Source organism: Strix uralensis, chromosome 17 (assembly GCF_047716275.1).
Source record: "Strix uralensis isolate ZFMK-TIS-50842 chromosome 17, bStrUra1, whole genome shotgun sequence".
In the NCBI taxonomy this organism is placed as follows: domain Eukaryota; kingdom Metazoa; phylum Chordata; class Aves; order Strigiformes; family Strigidae; genus Strix; species Strix uralensis.
The window spans coordinates 8,930,093-8,951,375 of NC_133988.1; the positions used below are offsets into that span (position 1 = coordinate 8,930,093).

Sequence of the window (21,283 nt, forward strand, 5' to 3'; positions counted from 1 at the left end):
TGAACAGACAATTAACGTTTCATGCTATTACAGACTTCCAGTTTTCCCTGTGACCAAGACACAGAAAATTCAAGGCTGAAACTAATGGTCTGAGAGGCCGCAATAAAAATGCTTTCCTTTCTACCACATACTGATCAACATTCATACTGATCACCTGTAAATGCCTGGGTCAGCAATCAAGCCCTCAGTGGGTTCAGAGCAATGAACAGTTGGATTGACATTGCTTTCTAAACCATGCAGAGGTAAGATTTCCCCGCCTCCAGTTGACAGGTAAATTTAAGTGTCTGCTTTACAATGTAAAATGCCTGCCTCTCAGTTCAAGGTCATTTTTCTTCAATCCACAGTTAGAGGTATATGGCACATTAAGTCATATCATTCCCCTGTCATGCTGGAGAAGGGGGGAGGCTTTTAAGCCTGTGCAGAGTACTCAGGGTTATAGAAATAAATTTGGCTTTATATAGCAGCTTTCACATTCAAGATCTCAAAGTGGTTTACAAAGTAATGAGTCAGATAATAGGACTGCAGCAGCTGTGTAGGTAAACACACTAGAAATTAATGCTGAGAAAACAAAAGTCTTAATTTTTGGATTCTCTTTATTTGCCTTTCTGCAAAACATGACTGCAGCTTCAGTCTGACTAATGAGCATCAGTGGCTTCTGCAATTTAGAATACACAGGTTATTTGACATTCCCGTTTATTTTAATTTTCAGATTAACTCCGTGATTAAAGCTCTCCATTAACTATAATAAATACTGTTCAAGCAAAAGTGGAAAAAATGCTAGACACCTTACTGCACGTACCTCCCCTGTTTTGGCTGCATTATAAGAAAGGCCTCCTTGCCTGATCTCTCGTATCTCAATTTGCAATTTGTTCAGAATCATACAACTATTTCATTTTTACTCCCCTTTCTCTCCCCCATCATTAGCTGTTATAAGCAGACCGTCAGAGATTGATTAACATAGTGCTGTGAGGACTCTGTGGTTTACTGTGCTAGAACCAGAGAAAGCATGTACTGTAAGTAAAAATATATTTGTCTTTTTTAAAAAGCCATACCTTGGGGGGGAAAAAAATAGTAATAATAATTAAAAAAAAAAAAAATCAACCTGAGATCCACTAATTAAGATGCACTTCGCATATATGCACCTTTCCCAGGTTGCATGGGCAAATGAGTGCTCTCATTCCTCTTCCCGAGTCATCTAGCTAGCTGTCATGGATTAAGTTGTTTTGGAAAAACCTTGTCCCTAAAAAAGTGTGCTGATTTTTTTCAGACAGAATTTTTTTGGCTGACTTTGTAATCAGTTAACAAGAGTCACATAGAACAAGTAGGTTGAAAGAGAGTGTGGGCCAGCTTCCTGCTCAAAGCAGGCTCAATGCTGAATTCAAAGTTATTTATGCCTTTGTCCACTCAGGTCTTGAAACCCTTCAGTGATAGAGAACCCTTCAAAATCTCTCTGAGGAACCTGTTTCAATGCTTAATTACGGGGCATTAGCCTGCATTTTTGTGGCTAAAAGAATACCAGACAGGACAGCCAGAGTATCCCAGACAGACGCCGTAAGTAAGAATCAAGAGATGTCTGTCTAGCATGGAGTTTTGAAAGCATCTGAGTCACACAGGACTCAGAAAAAGCTATTCACATTCCTATTACTCCTAAAGGCAAAGCCTTCATAACACTCACCCGGAGCTGTAACTACTTCCTTTACTTATGCACACACTATTTCTGGAAATCTGGCAAGGGATTTAAATCAACATTACACCATTTTTCTGCCTCAGCTGTTCTGAAACTTTCTGCTGTTCTCTTAACTTGTCAAGTAGCTTTGTCAGCAGAACTTCACTGCGGTACTTTTGACGGACACTAGAGACAACCGTAACTTTTTGCAACAAGGTTTTTGTAATTGATTCTGACATGAAATTTCATCTCTAAATTCTGACAGAAGCTCAGTTCCTTTTCCTTGTGCTTCACAATAATACTGGCTAGGCAATCAGGACAACTTTCTGATTCGCACCTCTCTTCCAAGTATCATCTCACTTTTTACGGCTATGTGAAAATGGGCGAAAAAGTCTCTGAACTTCCATTGCTGTTGTTTCTTAACTGAAACTGAGTAAGTGGCATGACATAATGCAACAGGGATGGATGGATGGATGGGTTGGATGGATGGATGCAGTTTTTCACTGCAGTGACTAAGTCCCAAGACTGAGGCAGTTACAGTTATGTGGGCTAAGCACCTCCCCACCAACTCCTGCTTTTATTCCTGGCAGGCTTTCTTGGCACATTCTCTTTTTATAAACAGTCCTTGAGCAACATCTGTGTAATGAGCTATGCTCTGTAACAACAGGCATTCTATTTTAGAGTAACAATTAGAATTGCTTGTAGAAGAGAAATCCTAAATGAGACATGCAAAAACGGATACACAAACCGAAGGATGGGGAAAGAAGAGTATTAACAATTTTTAGCTGGGGCAAACAGTACAGGAAAAGCTGTGAAAAGAAAAAAGTATGACTGACCACTATCACCTTCCAACGTTAACTATTTTATCATCAGAAATGTTAGCCAAGTATAAAGGACATGAAAATCTGATCAAAAATTGGGGTCTTAATATCCTGCATTGCCAGAGAGTACAAATTGCTATAATTAAAGTAAATGTTGTAGCTGGGCTGTAAAACTTGCCAAGGTCTCAAGTTATGTATTGGTTTCTGTATATACCTGTCTATACAGAGCATCATAAATAACACAATTGAACTCCATAAAAATACACAGTAAGTGTAATATGCATTGCAAGAATACCAAGCAATTCACAGTATTAGGTATTTTCAAAATACTCTCTACAACATGAACTTCTCAGTCCATTCACACAATATCCCATTGGGGCAAGCCACTACCATCCACCTTTAAGAGAAATTATGTTTTTATTTAATTATTCTATCACTGTGGTGCTAGCAACAGTTGTGATACACAATACTTTGGCAGAACTTTGCTGTTTTTACAAATGTTTCATGTACCATCTGCACTGGTTATCACAGCAGCAGTGAAAATACCAGTATTTATTCTAGCGAAGACAGTGGAAGTAGCAGACACTTCATGAACGCGTTCACTACAGCCCTGGCATCTGAATGCAATTAACTTGCCTAAGGCCACTCAGCAAGTCAGTAGCAATGCTGGAATGTGAAAATGAGACTTTCTTACTTTCAGCTTTTGCTGAAGCTCCAGATCACTCCATCTCCTTAGCTGCTGTAATTACCATGTGCTTGAGTGGAGTTCCTGCTGTTTAGTTTTTCATAGGCTACTTTATTATGCAAGTATATATAGGCTGTTCTAGTTTAAGATGTTATAACCACATGCATAAGTCATTTTCTGTGCATTTATAACTTGGCCACAAATTCACATCAAGTTGGAAAGGGAATTTACCACCTGGGATTCTTGTCTTTTGACTATACTGCTAGTTATTATAATAGATCTATATTCTTGGGTGTCAGCCTCAGGCAAGAAGGAGCCGGAAGCTGACTGCTGGAGTTATTTTATAGTCCCAGGAGAGCCATGGGTGAAAGGACCTAATAGGCGGACAGGAAGAATCTTGTCTCCAACTGCCAGCTTTTCCCCTCCACACACTGAGGAAGACTAAGCATTCAAGAATGCAAGAGAAGGATAAAGAGGAGGAGTAGTTGTGGATGTTCATTCACTATTTCCAGGATAACCAAAGTAATTTAGAGGCGAGTCAGATTTTTCTCATTCAGAAGGAAGAGTCTGAAACAATTCAGAAAGAAAGCTGTCTTCCAAACTCACCTTGCATGTGACCTCTAGCTGTTAAGACAGAGGTAGAAGACAAAGGGAAAAAGAGGAGTTCTACAGGCAAACAAATTATAGCAGAGCCAAGTAGTGATGGACAAGAACCACCACCTCATGACTTCATGAAGAGCTTCATATGCTCAACTCTGGATAAATACAGAGCTGAATGAAATTCTCATATCACTAATTGCTCCTCCTATCTCCCTATCCCAGCAGTTGTTTCCCACTGTTCCCTCAGCTTAAACTTCAAAGCTACATAGTCCAAAACTAAAAAAGACATTGACACTAGGAAGTGTCCATATTCAGGGTGGGGAGACATTAGTGGCATTCAACTATCACAGTTGAAACTTCTCCAATTTACATTGGTTATATATCCTCCATGAAGCAGAACTCTTCAAATTCCCAACTCAAATCTTCCTGACACAAAAGTAAATCTCTCTTAACTGGACAAATTATAGGATAGTCTAGTCACACCAACATTGAGCTGTCCCTTACTACAGCTGCAAGAACTTTTCTGTTCCACAGATGCCATTTCACCTCTACCAGTAATCTAGCCTGCCTCATCTGTAAATACAATTTTAGTCTGATGTCCCTATGGACGAAGCAAGGGAGTGCAAAGCACAGCTCAGAGCTGCAATGTCAAGGCATTCTCAGAAGTGAGAGAGCAACAATTTGACAAACATGGTAGCAATTATCAGAACATAAAGCCAAAACTATTCTTCACATTCCTGAGCAGACACATAACACCAGAATAAGAGCTGGTCTTACAACAGTCTCAAATTCCTCTCACATGATTTGGTGGAATAACTAAACCCCAACACAGCAGAGCTGTGAGAGTCTCAGCAGCACTACTGTACACAGTTACTGTGTAGGGTTTCAGTCAGATCATTAGTATTTCTCCCAGAAAAATATTTGTTTCCTCATAGTCTCTGAAGTAAGAACGTTGTAGGATAGAATTGTATTGACAAGTGTAAAGAATTAGCAGCAGAATTCAGAAAAGTCGTACATACTTGTGAAAAGCAAGGCTGAACAGTGAGTGCTTACTAATATTTGAATATTCCTGCAAAAATAACTACTGCAAATATACAACATTAAATGCCTACATAAAAGAAAGTGATCACACCCACCAATGATTATAGTAAAACTACAGATAGAAGGCAGACACACATCTTCCACCTCAAGACGATGTTGATCCTAAGACAATGCATGCATACGTCAGTGGTTACAAAGATATCTAGTGGTTGACAAACACTAGTTTGTCATACCTAAGTAACTACTGAACTACAAACATCACTTAAGTCATGTGTATGTCAAGAGAGAGCTAAAAAGATACAGCACTTGAAGAAAACCACATTTCACCTACAAACGAATAGTGACATACAAAACAAGCAGACCGTAAGAGAAACTTGGACACTCAGTGATGTTCAGTGATATAACTTACCTCCCTCTACAAAAGTTTACTGACTCCTACACAACAGAGCACTTAGTTTTATTAAATCCAGATTCTAGCAATATAATGCAATACAAAAGCATAACTGTGCCCTTTAGATGTTTGCAAAGTCCTGTTGCAGCAGCATGCGTCAAGATAAAAGCCCAAAAGATTTTGTCTAGTTGCTGCTGCTTAAGGCATTGCATGACAATCTCTCACCATGGGTACCTGTGGGTAAAACATCCTATCTGGGGAAAACCTGCTGCTTTAACTGGTCAGCTAGTTCAATACCTGTTAAAAATAGGTGGGGGTTGTTTGGTTTTTTTAAACCTTATGCCACTGAGTTATGTAGAAGGAAACAGAAGTTATTCCATGGACAACATCGTTCGAAGGCCAAGCTGTTCAAGGCTTACTACCTGCACAAAAGCAACAAGGGAGAAACGACCCTTAAGAATTGTGCTAATGATTTATTTTATGCAACATCTGTGCAGCAAGGTGAGCTTATCACAAGACAAGACTGTGAATCACTAACTACTAGAACTGCTTTAGCAATGATGTCCAGCAGGTCTGCATGGGTATGACACAAATCTACCATAAAGAACTGACTGATCCTGGCAACAGGCAGCAAGAACTGAGAATAGCTAGTGGCAGGGAGTATCATTACAATGAAGCAGTGTTTATTCAACAGGTTTCAAAGTCAGCTGTCCCTGAAAAGTGAGGCAGGCCCTTCTACTTGTTCCTTCTCCTGCCTTGCTGGCCTACATAAAACTTCTCAAGCAAAAACTGCAAAACTTTTCTAATCAGGTACAATCCTACAGCAAGTTTCCTTTTAGGTACCCTAGAGTATTTACTGGGACTAGGATTAAGACAAAAGTCAAACAGCTCCTCACCTCTGCAGATGAGTCACCACCACCTATCGCTGCTCACCTTATCTAGAGTTTACAGAGAACAACTGTTGCCTGTAAACTGTAAGAAAAACTCTGTAGAAAGAACAACACTCCTACCGGAATGATTTTCTATTTTAAGGAAGTTTTATCAAGTTAACTATTGATGACAGAATTTTGCACTCCATTTAAAATCAATGCTAAGTGAGTAGCAATTAAACCCTCTCCATATCTGACTCATGCAAGAAATGTGCACATCGCTAAAACACAGAAGGTGTCACACTCTGTCAATATAGGCTACAACTCCTTTTTAAAGGCTTAGGCCAGTCTACTTGAAATGAAAATAATCACCATTCTGTAATACACTTGATATTGGTTCAAGTTGCTTGAGTTGTCATGTTAAGAACAACAAGAAGCTGTTTATTTCTTTTCAACGGAAGATGTGTTTGGGTAGAAACAAAAGACATTACAGTACTCCTGTACCTTCAATTCACATTCCAGCTGCATCTCCCCATATGATCTTTCAAACCCCTCAGTTTCAGCCCTAAACTTACAATTTATTTTCTACATAATCGAATTTAACAGATCCATAAAGACCACAAATAAGAGTTTCACTTGTAGAGCACAGCTCAGCAGGCCAGGAAGCAACCTGCTGCCATGTTTCTACCCAGCTTTGAACAAACAAGTGGCTCAACACAAGAATTGCAGATTATGACAATAAAAGCAGAGTATTCCAGAACAATTAGTGGTCAGCTATGGAAAGAGTGTGTATGCAAGAAAGGAAAAATCCTCAGGTGCCTGGTCTGAATTCTTCACAGATGTTGAGAAGAGGAATGAGAATTTACAGGTACCAGGCTGGAGAAAATTTGGCAAGGGCAGGCTCCATATGGGAATTTTCCTATGCAAGGCAATAAATTTTCTCTGACTCAAAGCATTGGAAGACAGATGAGAAATCTTTCACTGCTTTGTAAATTATGAAAAACACACGGGACCAAAATGAACACTCTGCTTAGTAAAGCAACAGAAATAAGAGATACTTAATAATTCTGATTGGAATTCTCAACCACGTGCATGAAATACTTAAAAGATGTTAATACACGAACATGCTACTTGCTCTCATAGAGGAGATATTCCCAGTCCCTCAACTTCCACTAGCAGGCACAGGAGGGGTGTGGATGGTACCATTAATCAATCAGTTCTACTCACTTATTCACTATACAACAATCAAAATTAATGATTGAAGGGAGCTGGAAAGGGCAGTTGAGTGCTTGAGTCAACTTGTAAAGATTTAAAGAAAGCAAATTAAAATGGCAGTGAAATGAGAACAGTAGCTAATCTTAATTACAAACCTAAAATCAGAGTAAAGCTTCAGTGAGGTTTCTCTCTCCCTCCACTACATGTTGCCTTTAGCTGAAGACAAATTGCCAGCATTTTTGTAATCTACTAAGTTAAAGTCATTACCCTGACAGTGCCAGGAAGTCTAATTTCCTGGAGCAGTAACACAAAGATTTATAAGCGAATTTAAACACTCACCTTCTGGAATAGAAAATCTATCATCAGCATCAGGCTACATGGAAAGCAACTGAGGATTTCAGATAATGGAGAAATTTCAGCTTCACCTGCTGACAAGTTTACCCAAAATCTCATTCCCTACCTACATTGGCTGCTGACCAGGATAAGTGTACACACAAAGCTGAGCTTTCAAATAAATTCAACTTTTCTGTGAGGTTCCTGCTACAACAAAATAGACTTGTTCAACCATAAGCAGACTTAGCACTAGTTTAGTATTTCTGCTTGACTCTCTCCTAAACTTATGTTCCCATTAAAATGGAAGTAAGCTTAAATAATCTAAATGGAAATGATAATAACCGTTTTAATAACTGATTTAAAGGAGAGAATGAGTTAGCTCATCCACCAGGCTGAAATGTACCTGTACATCATCTTACAGATGAAAACTTTCAACTCCCTAACGAAACTGAAATCATAGGTGAACTTCAACACCCAAAGCACCTTAGAGCATCTACTTTTGTGCCATTAAATGTATGTGCGAATAAACAAAAAGCCATGAGATTTGCTTAAACCAAATAGCACAGCAGTCTGGATTTAATTAGGAATAGCCCGCTGATTCCATATGAAAAGCTGTTTTGGTCTTCTGGACTTTCTCTTCCCATGTTCCATAGCACTGATGAACAGAGGTGGACAATCTAACACCTTCACATCAGGAAGATTAGATGTGACAACCTTTATAACATCTTCAGAGGGCTGACACATATCAATGCTGATTCTTTTCAGAAAACCTTATCATACAGTCTGCCATCTGAGACACTGCCTTCCACTGCACAGATATGATTAATCCTGATTTCCCCCCCCTCCCCCCCCAGCGCATGAGCCTCCTGCCACTCTTCCTGCTTGGAAAGAAGGATTCTGTGAACAAAGCAAAGGAATTGTACTATGCTATGTATTTAATGTGTACACAGGAGAAATCAGCATTCACACTGTGGTAGTGCAGAAGAGAACACACTGCAGGAACAGCCAACACCATCAGTGACCTACTTTATATTGGGGAAGGGATTTCAGCAAGGTGGTTTTTTTTCCTCCCCCCTCACAGAAGCAGCAATTTTTGAAAGTACTAAATTTAGCAAGGTCCTGAGGAGAGCATGCATAATTTCTTGTCAGAGATGTCCCCTTCTCATATGGCTCTCTACAAGCTCTTATCACTTCCCCCCCAAATTTATCCTCCCTCTCTCTGACTGTCAGAAAAAAATATATGCTCCTTTCAACAAAGAGGAAACAAGAAGCTTCTCTTCCACAATATTTCCTCATGAGGACAGCAGTACTCTGGACACTGCCAGAGCATATATATTTATTTTTTAATATCAGATGAGACAGCTTCTGAAAGCATTGCAAGTTCTCCCGTCTGACATTATCCAGTTTACCGCAGATAACAACCCTGAACTGGAGGCTTTCCCCTGCCAGAATGCCTAGCACATAAAATTATTAAAGGCTTAGAAATGGTTTCAGGGCTGCTCAAATGCTGTGCTGCAGCAAAATCTGATTTCCATTAAAAAACCAAGAGCAATCAGAAGAAAGGAGACTCTAGTTCATCACTTTGAAAAAAAAGAATTCATTCATTCATTCATTCCTCTCAAGAACGAACAAATTCCAGGAAAAAACCAAAATCAACTAGCATTTAAATTAGGTAATAACTCACAAGACCCTTTGGACTGTTCAGGATATGAATGTGTTCCTAAGGTGTCTTGAACAAAGACTAAGAAAACCTCTGCCTCCCACACAGACACTAATCCACCCCCACCCACCAACTAGAAACTACGGTTTTATGATGTTCAGCTACAGGATAGGTAGAGATTCCTGCAATTAAAGTGATTTGGAGACCAAGTGAAGCTTCCAGAGATGATGGAAAAATAGGTCTGAACTAGTTCACTGCTGCTAGTTTGTGGATTTTCCAGAAATCATAAGCACACTATCAATTAAGCTCAGTGATCATACCTAAGAATATTTTATAGGGAAATCATGATGTCAGGTTCTTGAAACCTTATCTTTAGAGCCACCGGATAAGCACTGTGGATGTTGACTATAAGATGACAGAGAACTTGACAACACTGCATCCCAGTATTTGTTAACTACCACAATGTTCCTTTGCTGCACTGCATGCACAGATCTTATTACTGCAGTTTCATTTGCCCACAAAGATTCCAGCTGAAAACTCACTTTAATATGGCTTTAATAATACATGAAAGAGATTAATCCATAATTGTTGATTTTTGAAATAGCACTTCATTGTGTCACTCAAACTGAGTGCTTCTGATCATTAAAACTCACATGATTTTTCAGTGTTAGTAACCAGGTTCTGCTTCAGCTGAGAGCTGATCTCATCAGAGCCAATTATACTCTATGGTATAGACATGACCAGAGCTTTTAAGAGCTTTAAAACTGCAATTTAATTTTTCTTATCTTACTGAACAACCCAAAGTCCTAGCAATCTTGTTAGAACCTTTAATATCCAGGAACTAGATGCTTAGCAGGAAACTACTAGTAAAAAAGTAAACAAAACCACATCACTGAATTTATGTTTTTACTCTTAGCACACAATCAAATAGTTTCTCATTCCTTTTTCCAAGTCAAAGGGCTTCTTTCAAAATGCTGTGGGATTAATCTGCCCTAATCATGCATGAGATATGTAGTCAGACTAAAAATCTATTCATCTTAGATTAAATGGGGGTATCTTGAAATAATCAAAGAAAATCTCTTCAAGAGTGTGTGATTTCTAGCAATTAATAATGAGCTGTGTAAACTCAAAGAGACAGATACATCTCCCATCAGATATGCCACAACACTTCTACTATTAACAGAGCCACATGAAAGATTTTTATCTTATTTTAAAAAAAGTTATGCAAGATCTATTTCTTTGCAGAAATCCTTGATTTTCATCTTTCCCCTTTAGTGGCACCTACATTCCAATCACATTTAGAAAGGAATGAAAGTGCTGAAGCCCTCGCTACATTTTGCATTCCTTTATTTTTCTGCATCTTTAAGATGTCTCCTTGCTCTGCAGTGTAAATCAGTGCCCAGCCCTGAAATGATGGCATTAAAGTGAAGGTTGCTTACAAGTTTCCTGCAACTCTCCAAATTAGGATGGCATTACACCTTTTAAGAGGTGCATTAGCATCTTCTGCAATAATGCACCAAATGAAAATTAGTGTTTAGACACTAGCCTAGAAACTGTACCCATTGTAAAGAATGCCTGTAAATAGATTAGATCCATTTATGTATTAGGATTAGTTTGCACATCATCAGAGCTTCACTGCCCATGAATTTAAGTGAGAGTGCAGCACTTTACACGTACAATTATTATACCGTTACTATCAGTATTTCTCTAAGGATGTTAGATATGGCCTCTGTTGCTGCCCTCAGTTAACAATAAGGAAAGTGAAGCACAAATTAGTTGATTCGATCAAGGTTACTAAAGTAGTGTAATTCAGGTATCCCAAGTCCAAGGATCTCTCCATTGAGTTACACTGTCTCTTCATACTCTCTGAAATTGTACAAGTGATGCAGGAAGTTTAAGATTTCCCTGTTGAAGAATACTCAGGTAGTTCTGGGTAGTCACAGATCATTAAGGTAAGGGTGCTATTGAAGAGCTTTTCCTGCAAGGCTAGGTTGACAGGGTGGCACCACAGTAGTTGCCATGACAATGGCTGAATCTTTGCAGTGTCATTGCCCACACTTCAAATGAAAATCTGTGTGAGTTTCAAAACACTGTCCAATGCTGTAAGAAGTCCGACAAGATCCCAAATCATCTCCTAATCTCCAATTAAAAAGAGTACCACACATCCAGGAAGGGAATGCAGATTGTTTGTGAAAGATTTTACCTGCACTAGAGCTGAAATACAAAACTGAAATGCACAACAATTTTTCGGTGAACCTCCTGATTTTGGAAAACTACAAGTACTGCTCACTATAGACATGGAGGAATACCATATTCAGAAGACTGACTAGGAGCAAAGACAAAAAACCTGAATTTATTCCCTGCTGTCACTCTCTAATTCATTGGAACACTGAAGAACTACAGAGATGCCAGGCAAGGGAAAAGGTTAGTAATACACACACTCACTTAATGCATTTTGTAACTCCTTACATTCACGTCTAGTGCAGGCGATTTGAAAATGGAGTTATAAAGGAAGAGAGCATACACTAACCCCTCTATGGAGTTACAATCACCTAACACCAAATCATATGGGCTTCTTCAAGATTCCACCAATTCAGCAGCTTTATATAAAAGCTAGTTATATCCAGTATTGAATACCAGATAACAGCAGGCACTGACACATCCATTACTTCAATTAACTGGATACAAAACAAAGAGATCAGACCAATGTGCTCACATCTCAAGTTCCTTTAAGAGCCTCCAGCTCCCAGACTACTTGTTATTTCCAAAAGCACAAACATTAGCATTACCTTTTGCTGCTTCAGACCGCTTAGGCAAATCAAGTGTATCAAAATTCCTGTCCAAATCTCCATTCTTCTTTCCTGTGCAAAAAAAAAAAAAAAAAGACAACAGATGGAAAAGACTGTCAGCATACTGACAGGTAAGTTACTGTCATGTGCATCTACAAGATGAGAGAAGATATAGACTCAGAATATAAATCACAATACTACTACCCACATTTGTACGTATCTGACTTGCAATCCAGCTGCATAGCTGTGGTTTAAGCATGAGCAACTTAGGGACAAAAATCTGTGCTACTTTCAGGTTGATTCACAAACATTCTAAGAGTGCTTAAAACCTTGGAAAATCATGCCATTTCCTTTCTTGGCAAAACTCAGAAGGCTAGTATTGACTTCTTGTTTTCAGAGGAATTTTGACCTGAAGCTTAGCTGAAGCAGAAATTGAGCAGCAGAGCAAAAAACAACAGACTTTGCAGCCTCTATTCTCAGTGCAACTATCAGGCAGGAAGGCCTAGATTTAATATATTGTACAGTCAGGAGCCAAGAAATTGACCTTGATTTGCCCTTCAATCAATACAGTGCCATTTTGACTATTTATTAGAAGCTAATGAAAATAATTCCATACCTTTGCTAAGAGACAGTTTCAAACCATTACATCAGCTTTAATTTATACAGTTCTTCATAGAAAGCAGAACAAAACCTGGACTTTAGTTTTAGCTGGGCTGGGAAATCAAGGTTATGTAAACAGCTGGGGAAGGAAGGATTAATTTTCATCCCATCTTCTCCCCCCCAAGAAGACACACTGCCTTGGGTAAACCAGTACGGATGCTGTGGGATAAGCAAGCATCAGAGAAGTACAGACAGCAGAGAGAGATTTGGAAGGAAGTGCAGGAATCTGCATGGCTTCTGAGGACACCAGTGTACAATTTAGCTTTCCCAAATTATTCTGAGGGGGAAAATCAAGTTATTTAGTCCCTCTCCCTCAAGAGCAGGGAAGGCAGGTGTGATGGGATGAATTGTTCTGAATTGATAACAATTTAAGCTGCCAGAGGTGGCTTCTGAACAGGGACTCTACCAGGCTGTTAATGGAGGTTTATAAGAAGGGCAGAAATCTCCACCAGTCAGGATGCTTAAAAGCAAACAGGAAAATGGTCTTTGAAAATGCAGTGTGGAGATTAGTCTGACCTTAACTGGGAATAGGTCACAAAATGGGTAAGGCCAATCCCTGCCCTGTTATAGCACGGAGCCCATACAGCTCCTACACAGTGAATTCAATGGGCTACTCTACCTTTCCCCTTGAGAAGAGGATGAACATATGCAGAGAAGAAATAGAGCTTTGAAATACCAATGGGAATATTTAGAAATAGCATCAAAAGGAAAAAACACCAAACGTCAAGGTAGTATTCCATCCCCTCCCTTTCTTTGGAAATATCACACACTTCTGTTTTGAAATGCCAACACTCTGCAAAAATACCAGCCAGCTTTAACTACTGTGCAAAACAAAACATGCATCTAGAAGTTCTGTTCATCTGAAGTAATTTGCTTAATTAAAGTATGAAAAAGCCCATCCAAGCTGCCAAAAGGTCACACAACCAGGTACCATGCCACTCCTTGGAAAGGTATCTTTTCCAAAGGAAGGGACAGGAATTATCTGCACTTTGCAGACCTCCATCAAGTTTTTGTTCCATGAAAGAACAAGAAACACGTTGCTTGGGAAACCAAATACCAGAAAGAAAAAATGCTGTGCATCACCAAAGGACACTGCATTTCATAATGGCAGCTGAACCCGGTTACTGGCTGCAAACCCTTCTTGACCCTTAGAGCATTGACAGGAAAAAGCAGGGCAGGGGGAGGAAAAAAAAAAAGCACTGAAGGAAGTCAGTGTTTAGGAAAGATTATAGACTTAAGGGAGAGCAATAAATATGACTCCATCCTATCTACAAGTAGGACACACTGTTTTTTCATGACCCTGAATTTCATGTCTCTAGCATTAGCTAGTTTAAACCTCAGAACATTTACTTGGAGAGCCAGACCCTATTCAACACAACTACTCATTTCAGAAGTTCTCTCTGTAATTTAAATGTTGGGGTTTGGAACTTCTATTAGCCCTGCAGAATTGAGATGGCACAGTAAGAGGTCCCTTCTTTCTAGTGCAACGTTTGGCAAGCAGTATGTATTTGTGCACAACTTTTTAAGGAAGAGATTGTCCGGGAGAGCAGTGCTGGCTGCTACATCTTTTCAGGTAGCAATGCAGAAGCAGCTGCCTACTTACTAAACCATCTTTCATTAAGACAGCACACTCCACCTGTGCTCTGTGATCTTCAGTCACTGTTTCCCAATTTCTGGGCCAGACTGCAAATACCAGCCATCTTCTATAAAGCCTTTGGCTAGTTTGTGTCTCAGCCTTTTCAGAAACTAACCCGCCTCGCAGGCAAAACCCACATCTGTTCAAATCAGAAGCTGCCAGCTGTTTACAAATGGAAGCAATTCAGAACACAGACCTCTGACCAAGGGGGTTTCAACTCTACAAATTACTTGAGCAAGGGCCAGGTTCAGAAATACCTGAAGCACCTACATTTTGCAGGGCTTTCCTATACAGAGAAGGCGACCAAGCTGCAAGAAGATTCCAAAAGAAATCCTTCTAAAAGGCAAAGGTTTCAATCTGAAGCCCAGCTGGTATTTTTCCCATTTGATTTTTACAAGATCCACAAATACTGGTTTGCAGTTTCTAAAAAGGTGACCCTATTTAGCAAGTTCAAGAGCTTACCAATTGCAAATCTCTCAGCCATCTCCTGGCCTGACCGATATCATGAGAAAACCAGCTTCACTACCAGCTTCTGTAACTCTTACCACCACCCATCTGTCACTCAAGCCTGTCAGTAATGCTAGTGCACAGGGGTGCTGAAATGGCCACACTAGCAGTAGAAAAGAAGTTTAAGATCCTGGTTTTGTACATTTCAATTTCTGACCGTCTATGCCTCTCCCTGCTCTCCAAGTTTTGCAGCCCAAGGTATGGCAGAGAAAAGATAATAACGTTGGCTCAGAAGCATAGCTCCGAACTTTGCCAAGAGACAGACAGCTTTCAACATGCCTGCTGACAGGTCTGTTTTATGAGACCTGGCTGTAGGAATTGGCACAGCACTCTGGTTTGGGAAGACTGCCTGACATGAGACTTGCTTGTGCAAGATGCACTTTACAGTCTCTGAAACAGTGGGATTAAAATTCTTTCCTCCCCCCCCCTTCATTATGTAAGAAACAACCAAAACATGACCTTCGGCATTTTCAATCTGTCAGAAACTCAGTATGGACTTTGAAGTGTGACCCAGTGTTATTAACCACTAATGTTGTTGTTGATCTTCCTCAAATGTCATTTTGCTTTACTGAATAATCAAAACAGCTATTCAGCTAGACCATTTTTGCTGAAGGATTAATTCCCAAATGCTTTCTTTCTGGTTAAAAAAGTTGAAGGGAAAAAGATTCTTCGTAACAACACCCCCCCGCCCCCAACAGTCAATACTGTGCTTGTTATTATACCCACTGAACCGGACTGCAGCGGAGCAACAGAAAGCAAGGGCTGAGCTCTGTCTTGCCAACATGCCCATCCTCCCCAGGCTCACCAGTCATGGGCTGAAAGTAGTGTCTTGCAGAACACTACTAAGCACCATTTGTTGGGTGGAGCAATTAGGTTTGTGGAGGTTTTTTGGTGGTTTTTGATTTTTTTTCCTCCCAATGTTTCTCCTTTGGCTCAACCTCCAGAACCCACTGATCTGAATCAAATGTCACAAACTGAAAATGACCCTGCCTTTACACCTAAGTCAGTCTCAGTAACACACTGGAAGTCTCCAGGGCACTCACAGCCTAGCAACTTCCCAGCCGAGAAGCCAGGGAGGCAAAGTTTAGCCTCAGCCTTGTGTATTCCAATTGCAATTTTACTCATTGCGCTGGGATGAGAAACTAAAAGGCGTATTCCCCACAGCATTTACTGGGGGTAGCTTCGTCTAGCTAGTCGAGTGCCAGTAATAAAGATATAGCAGCCCAGGCATGTGTGCCCAAGCTAACAAAATACCAAGGATCCCTGAGAATACACATCCAAGCTGCGAAGCCTTCATGGCTACTGCTACCCAGACCAGCTAGCAAAGCCAGTTTTTTGATACAACAGGGTTGGCAAGGCAACCTGCACACTTAAGTGTTCCCTCTCTGTCATGGGGTCATCAGGCCAGTTGCAAATCAATTCCCTTACTGCACCTATACCAGGAATAAATAAACCTTGTCTTTTCTATTTGCAGTGTGGGAAGACCAAATTGCAAATGCTCACTCAATTTGAGGATTTCCATGCCTACTGAAATGAACAGGTGGATGCACTGGGGGAGCAGAGGAGAAGGTGAATGAACAAGACCTTGATCTCAGCTCTTAGCCTTGCATGTAAAAGCTGAACAAAGCATATTATGGCGATGATGAAAAGAAAGTATTGCAAAGACTCACCTTGATTGAACCACTCCTCTAATTACCAGAAAAGCAGCAGAAGAAAAACAAAAATTTACAGGAAGGAAGAAAATACAAAGGAACAGTCACAAAGAGGCAGAATTTCACAGAACAGGTTCAAAGCCTGAGTGTTACAAGAATACTACAGAACTTTAATCAATTAAAAAAACCAAACCAAAACAAGATATTCCACTTTCTCCCTTTTGTTCCTGCTGAAAAAAACCCAGTCGTTCTCTGCACAGCAATTTTTTCTTCCTCTTTTCATTAAATGAAAAGGTGCTCACAGAAATGAGGGGACAGAAGGATGATTAGCCCTTTGCAGAGGTGTTTGAAATGCCATGATCAATGACCATGAAATAAAATAAAATAAACATGGAAACACTGCAAGATTAAGTGAACAAGAGGGGAGAACTGATCTATTTTGAAGTCCTAGACTGAGAAAATTAATGCAGGTTCAGATCAGTATTCACATAAATAGTGAGAAAAGGAAGCTTCTCTTTACGATTTTAAAAGCACATTTATTAATGTATTTCAATTTTTATTTTTTAAGCCCAACAGCTACCTGTCCCCCTTTATCCTTCTGATCTACATACTACCAACTGCAAGCTCAGCATTATTACCAGTTGATTTCCCTCTAAAGAATTGCACACCTTAAAAAGAATACTGCAAAAAGGAGGAAAAAAGTTAAAATATACTTCAGAAATTGTCATTTCCCGCTGAACACACAGAGCTAAACCCAAGCTGTCACCAAGTGCCTGCACTGCTCGCTGAAATCTGTGGGTTCATCCTCAGTGTCAGATGATTTTGAGACCAATTTGTCCAAAAAGACATGATCAGATGCTTTGACTGATAAACAGAAACTATCAGGGCATACAGACACAGAAAGTATACAGGTCGGCCCCAGAGGAAAGAGGCAGACACTTGTCAAAGGACAGCCACCTGAGAGCGCTCTCTTTTCACTGCCATCAAGAGGATGATGACAGTTCTCAATCAGCACATTTCCCTCCTCCCACAGTGCACACTCACAGCTTTTATGTCTAAAAATGTTTTCACTGACTGTGTTGCTCTCAAGCAGCAAAACAACAGGGACTGCAAGTGGCAGGGAACAGGCTCAAGTCAGTGCATGTTCAAGGTTTCTAACGGGTATCACACTGAAGTTTTAGTAATTCACTGTGAGAACAGGCTGGCCAGCCAGGTAAAATTCTTTCTTCAGTTTTTCCCCCAGTCATTAAAAGATTCCCATCGATTTTTTATTTTATTTTAAACACAGTTTAAATTGATGACAGACTAGTCTGCAAAAGCAAGTTCACACTGTGATGACTTCCCTAACACATATGGAAACACATAACATTTTAATAACATGTACAGGTCAGATAAAAGGAAGAGTAACGTGCAGTACCCAGTCCGTCAAGTTCAAACAATTCCATGTTTGGTGGAACATTCCATGACCAAAACCTTGCTTAGATCTGGCTATAAATAGTAAGCCAGGATACGAGTATACATGAATGAGAAGAATGGAGCCTAGACAGAAAATAGAGTTAATTATATGTGACTTCAGTCTAGAATAGTAATTTCTCTAAAACAACAAAGAAAAAGGATATAATTTGAGTGTCTCTTTCTAAAGTAGAGATGGAAGGGGGGTTACTGAGACTATTAATCCTCTCTTGTAATGAAACTCATTTGCAACACTCATGCCCCAGAGGAGAGAACAGGTCTGAAAGTGACTGACAATTAAAAGCTACAAAATCATGTTTGCAATTTAAATTACTGAAAGAGTGACAGAATTAGGAGGTTGTATATTTTGGTTGTGAGTGGGAGGGTAAGCTTTTAGTTTGTTTTCAAACGTAAGAGGCTGGAGGCATGGAAGACGTCCAGACAGGACTACCATGCATGGGGATGAACGCATTCTGGCTTGGCTTCCAGAGGCCATGCTACGGAGCCAAGCAAGCAGAATAAGCATAGATTTGACAGATGGAAGAACACAGCAATGCAGAGGAGAGGCAGAGCACGTCCACCTTCGTCCAACAGCAGTGTCATCTGTCAGCATGCACCACTCCTATTTCAAGCCAAACAAAACTATAGCAATCATGGAAAAAATCCCCAAATATCCAGTAGTAACGCAAAAAGGAAGGTGAACACATGCCATGACACCACAAACAGGTACCTCCACAAACCGCATCATTCTAAACCAGCATGATGAATGTGCTTGCAAGAGCCCTAGGCCTACACAGCAAAATTTACCCCCAAATCCACTTCCAGTTTTGAGCTCTCTGCAACACGTACCTTTAGCTTTTTTCCCACCAAAACAACCAGCATCGTCTTTCTTCTTCTTCTGCGAGCCTCCCGTGCTTGTAGTCTGACTGGCATCTAGTTCTTGGTACTTATCAGCTCCAGGGACCTCTTTGTGGACATGATAGGAAAGGTTCCGCATGATGCACACACAGTTCTCCACAGACTGTTACAGAGAAATTTATGTCATTATAAATATTGCACCCTCTTATTTGCAAACCATTATATTATGCAGTGAAGGGTTTGGGGGAATTTAAAAGAAGCCCACCTGCCCCAGGAAAAGAGTGTAGCTTTCAAGGAAGATTTAGTCAAGACCCCTCAAATTAAGGTTTGTTCTTGTTCTAAAACCAATTTTATTCTTCCAAAAGTGAAGTGCTTCATAAATAGTACCCATTCAAAATGAAAACTCTCTAATCAAAAATACCACCTGATCTTACATAAAGAATACAATTCACCAAAAGATCAAAGACACAGCAGAAAATGATTGTATAAGGATCTTATTTTAATACAAGCCTCTCTCTCATTCTTCCAACCTTTACAAACTCCACGGGGCCCATTTTATTAAATTTTCTCTGGGTCAAAACCTAGGTCCTGTGAGGATTTAAATGAGAACACACGTCCTGTAGTAATAGCTAATCCATAGCACATAAGGTTCTGACAAGAGCAATGCTCTGTAGGTTGCAATGAAAACCACCAGGTGGTTACAAAATCCTCTTCAAAAATTATCTGATTAAGTGACAGGGCTTTATAATTCCCTTGTACAGTCCATCACATGGTGGGACTCAAAAAGAATAGAATAACGATACTTTACAAGCCTTACTGGTGTTATAAAGCAATAGTATGCTTTTTCTTTTTTAAACAGGTTAAACTTATGACATTCCTTATGCATATAAATACGCTTTTAAGCACCACAGGATAAATGATGATAAAAACAGATTAATCAAAATCTGCACCTAAAAAAAAGCCACAAAGAAAGTGCTGCTGGTCTGAAGATGTATCTTAATGTCTAAACACTACAGTCTTTAGAGATGGTGCTGAATAAAGTATTTAAAATGGGAACTGACTCCTTTGCTGGTATTGTGCGAAGCATAATACAGTGGGACTCAATTCTGATTTGGAGACTGCACTTATAAATGTCAATTAAGTAACGCAGAACAATAGCAATAATGTCACTGACAATAATAAAGGACTACTCTCCCCACCTATCACAACCACTTGCCTTTGCTCACCTCATCAGCCACACAAGATAACATGACAGAGATGAGAGGAAGATAATTACTGTATTTTTCTGAGGCAAGCACAATCCCCTTCTGGTACTAGCAAACAGAAGTCAGATCCCAGTGCAACACTTCAGCCTAAATTAAAGGAAACATCCATTAAGTTTTAATACTCAAGTTCACCTTATTGTCTGTATCCTTCTTGCCAACTGCAGACTGTAGAGCATGAAGGAGGGCATCCACCAAGCCATCACACTCTCTTAGTCTTCTGCGTGCTTCTGATCCATCTGAACTTACATTCCTAATGGGAGAGATTTGAAAGAAAATTTAGCCCTCTAACCTTCACCATAAAGTTGAAGGTGCATCGATTTATACTGCATTTATGAAGAGCCCATTACCCTGGACGAACAATCTGGGGGCAAAGTAGTCTGTAGCCTGACTAACCTACTAAAATTCAGTAAAATGTGGGCAATGTACATCTGCAACTCCCTGAATCTGAATGGAAAGGGGAACGCAGTCACAGAGGTGCCTATAAACACATTTTTCTGAGTTGCTGGCGAGTACAGTGATATACCTTAAACTGGACAGGAATTTTCAGAGCAAACAATATGCAAAACAAAAAATTAATTTCAAAGCCAGAACTTTAATCTGAAAAATACTTTCACCACCTTAAGAAAAAGATGCAAAATCACAAGACTGGTCAGCAGTACTCATGGCCACAAAAACTGAAAACCAAAAAAAGATTAAAAACAGGTGTATGATAAGCTGTATTTTATTTAATCAATCTGTACATCATCGAATAGTTTAGGTTGGAAGGGACCTTAAAGATCATCTAGTTCCAATGCTCCTGCCATGGGCAGGGACACTTTCCACTAGCCCAGGTTGCTCAAAGCCCCGTCCAACCTGGCCTTGAACACTGACTGCCAGGGAGGGGGCAGCCACAGCTTCTCTGGGCAACCTGTGCCAGTGTCTTACCACCCTCAGTGTGAAAAACTTCTCCCTTACCTCTAATCTAAATCTGCCCTCTTTCAGTTTAAAGCCATTACCCTGTGTCCTATCCCTACACCTCCTGATAAAGAAACCCACCCCAGCTTTCCTGTAGGGTCCCTTTAAGTCCTGGAAGGCTGCTATAAGGTCTCCCCAGAGACCTCTCCTTTCTGTTCTCCAGGCTGAACACCCCCAACTCTCTCAGCCTGTCCTCATAAGGGAGCTGCTCCAGCCCCCTGATCATCTT

General features: G+C 40.1%; 1 protein-coding gene across 14 annotated transcripts in view; it reads right to left on the minus strand.

Moving 5' to 3' along the window:
• Positions 1 to 21,283, minus strand: part of ARVCF (ARVCF delta catenin family member) — a 291,281-nt gene that overhangs the window by 34,270 nt on the left and 235,728 nt on the right. For 12 of the 14 annotated variants that reach the window (XM_074887416.1, XM_074887415.1, XM_074887413.1 and 9 more), the window contains 4 exons: positions 20,233 to 20,350; positions 18,827 to 18,998; positions 16,544 to 16,561; positions 12,071 to 12,142 (listed from right to left, as the gene is read on the minus strand). In XM_074887416.1, coding sequence (XP_074743517.1) covers positions 12,071 to 12,142; positions 16,544 to 16,561; positions 18,827 to 18,998; positions 20,233 to 20,350 — 380 coding nt within the window. The remainder of the gene's footprint in view (positions 1 to 12,070; positions 12,143 to 16,543; positions 16,562 to 18,826; positions 18,999 to 20,232; positions 20,351 to 21,283) is intronic. The other 2 variants (XM_074887417.1, XM_074887419.1) reach the window with 1 other exon arrangement.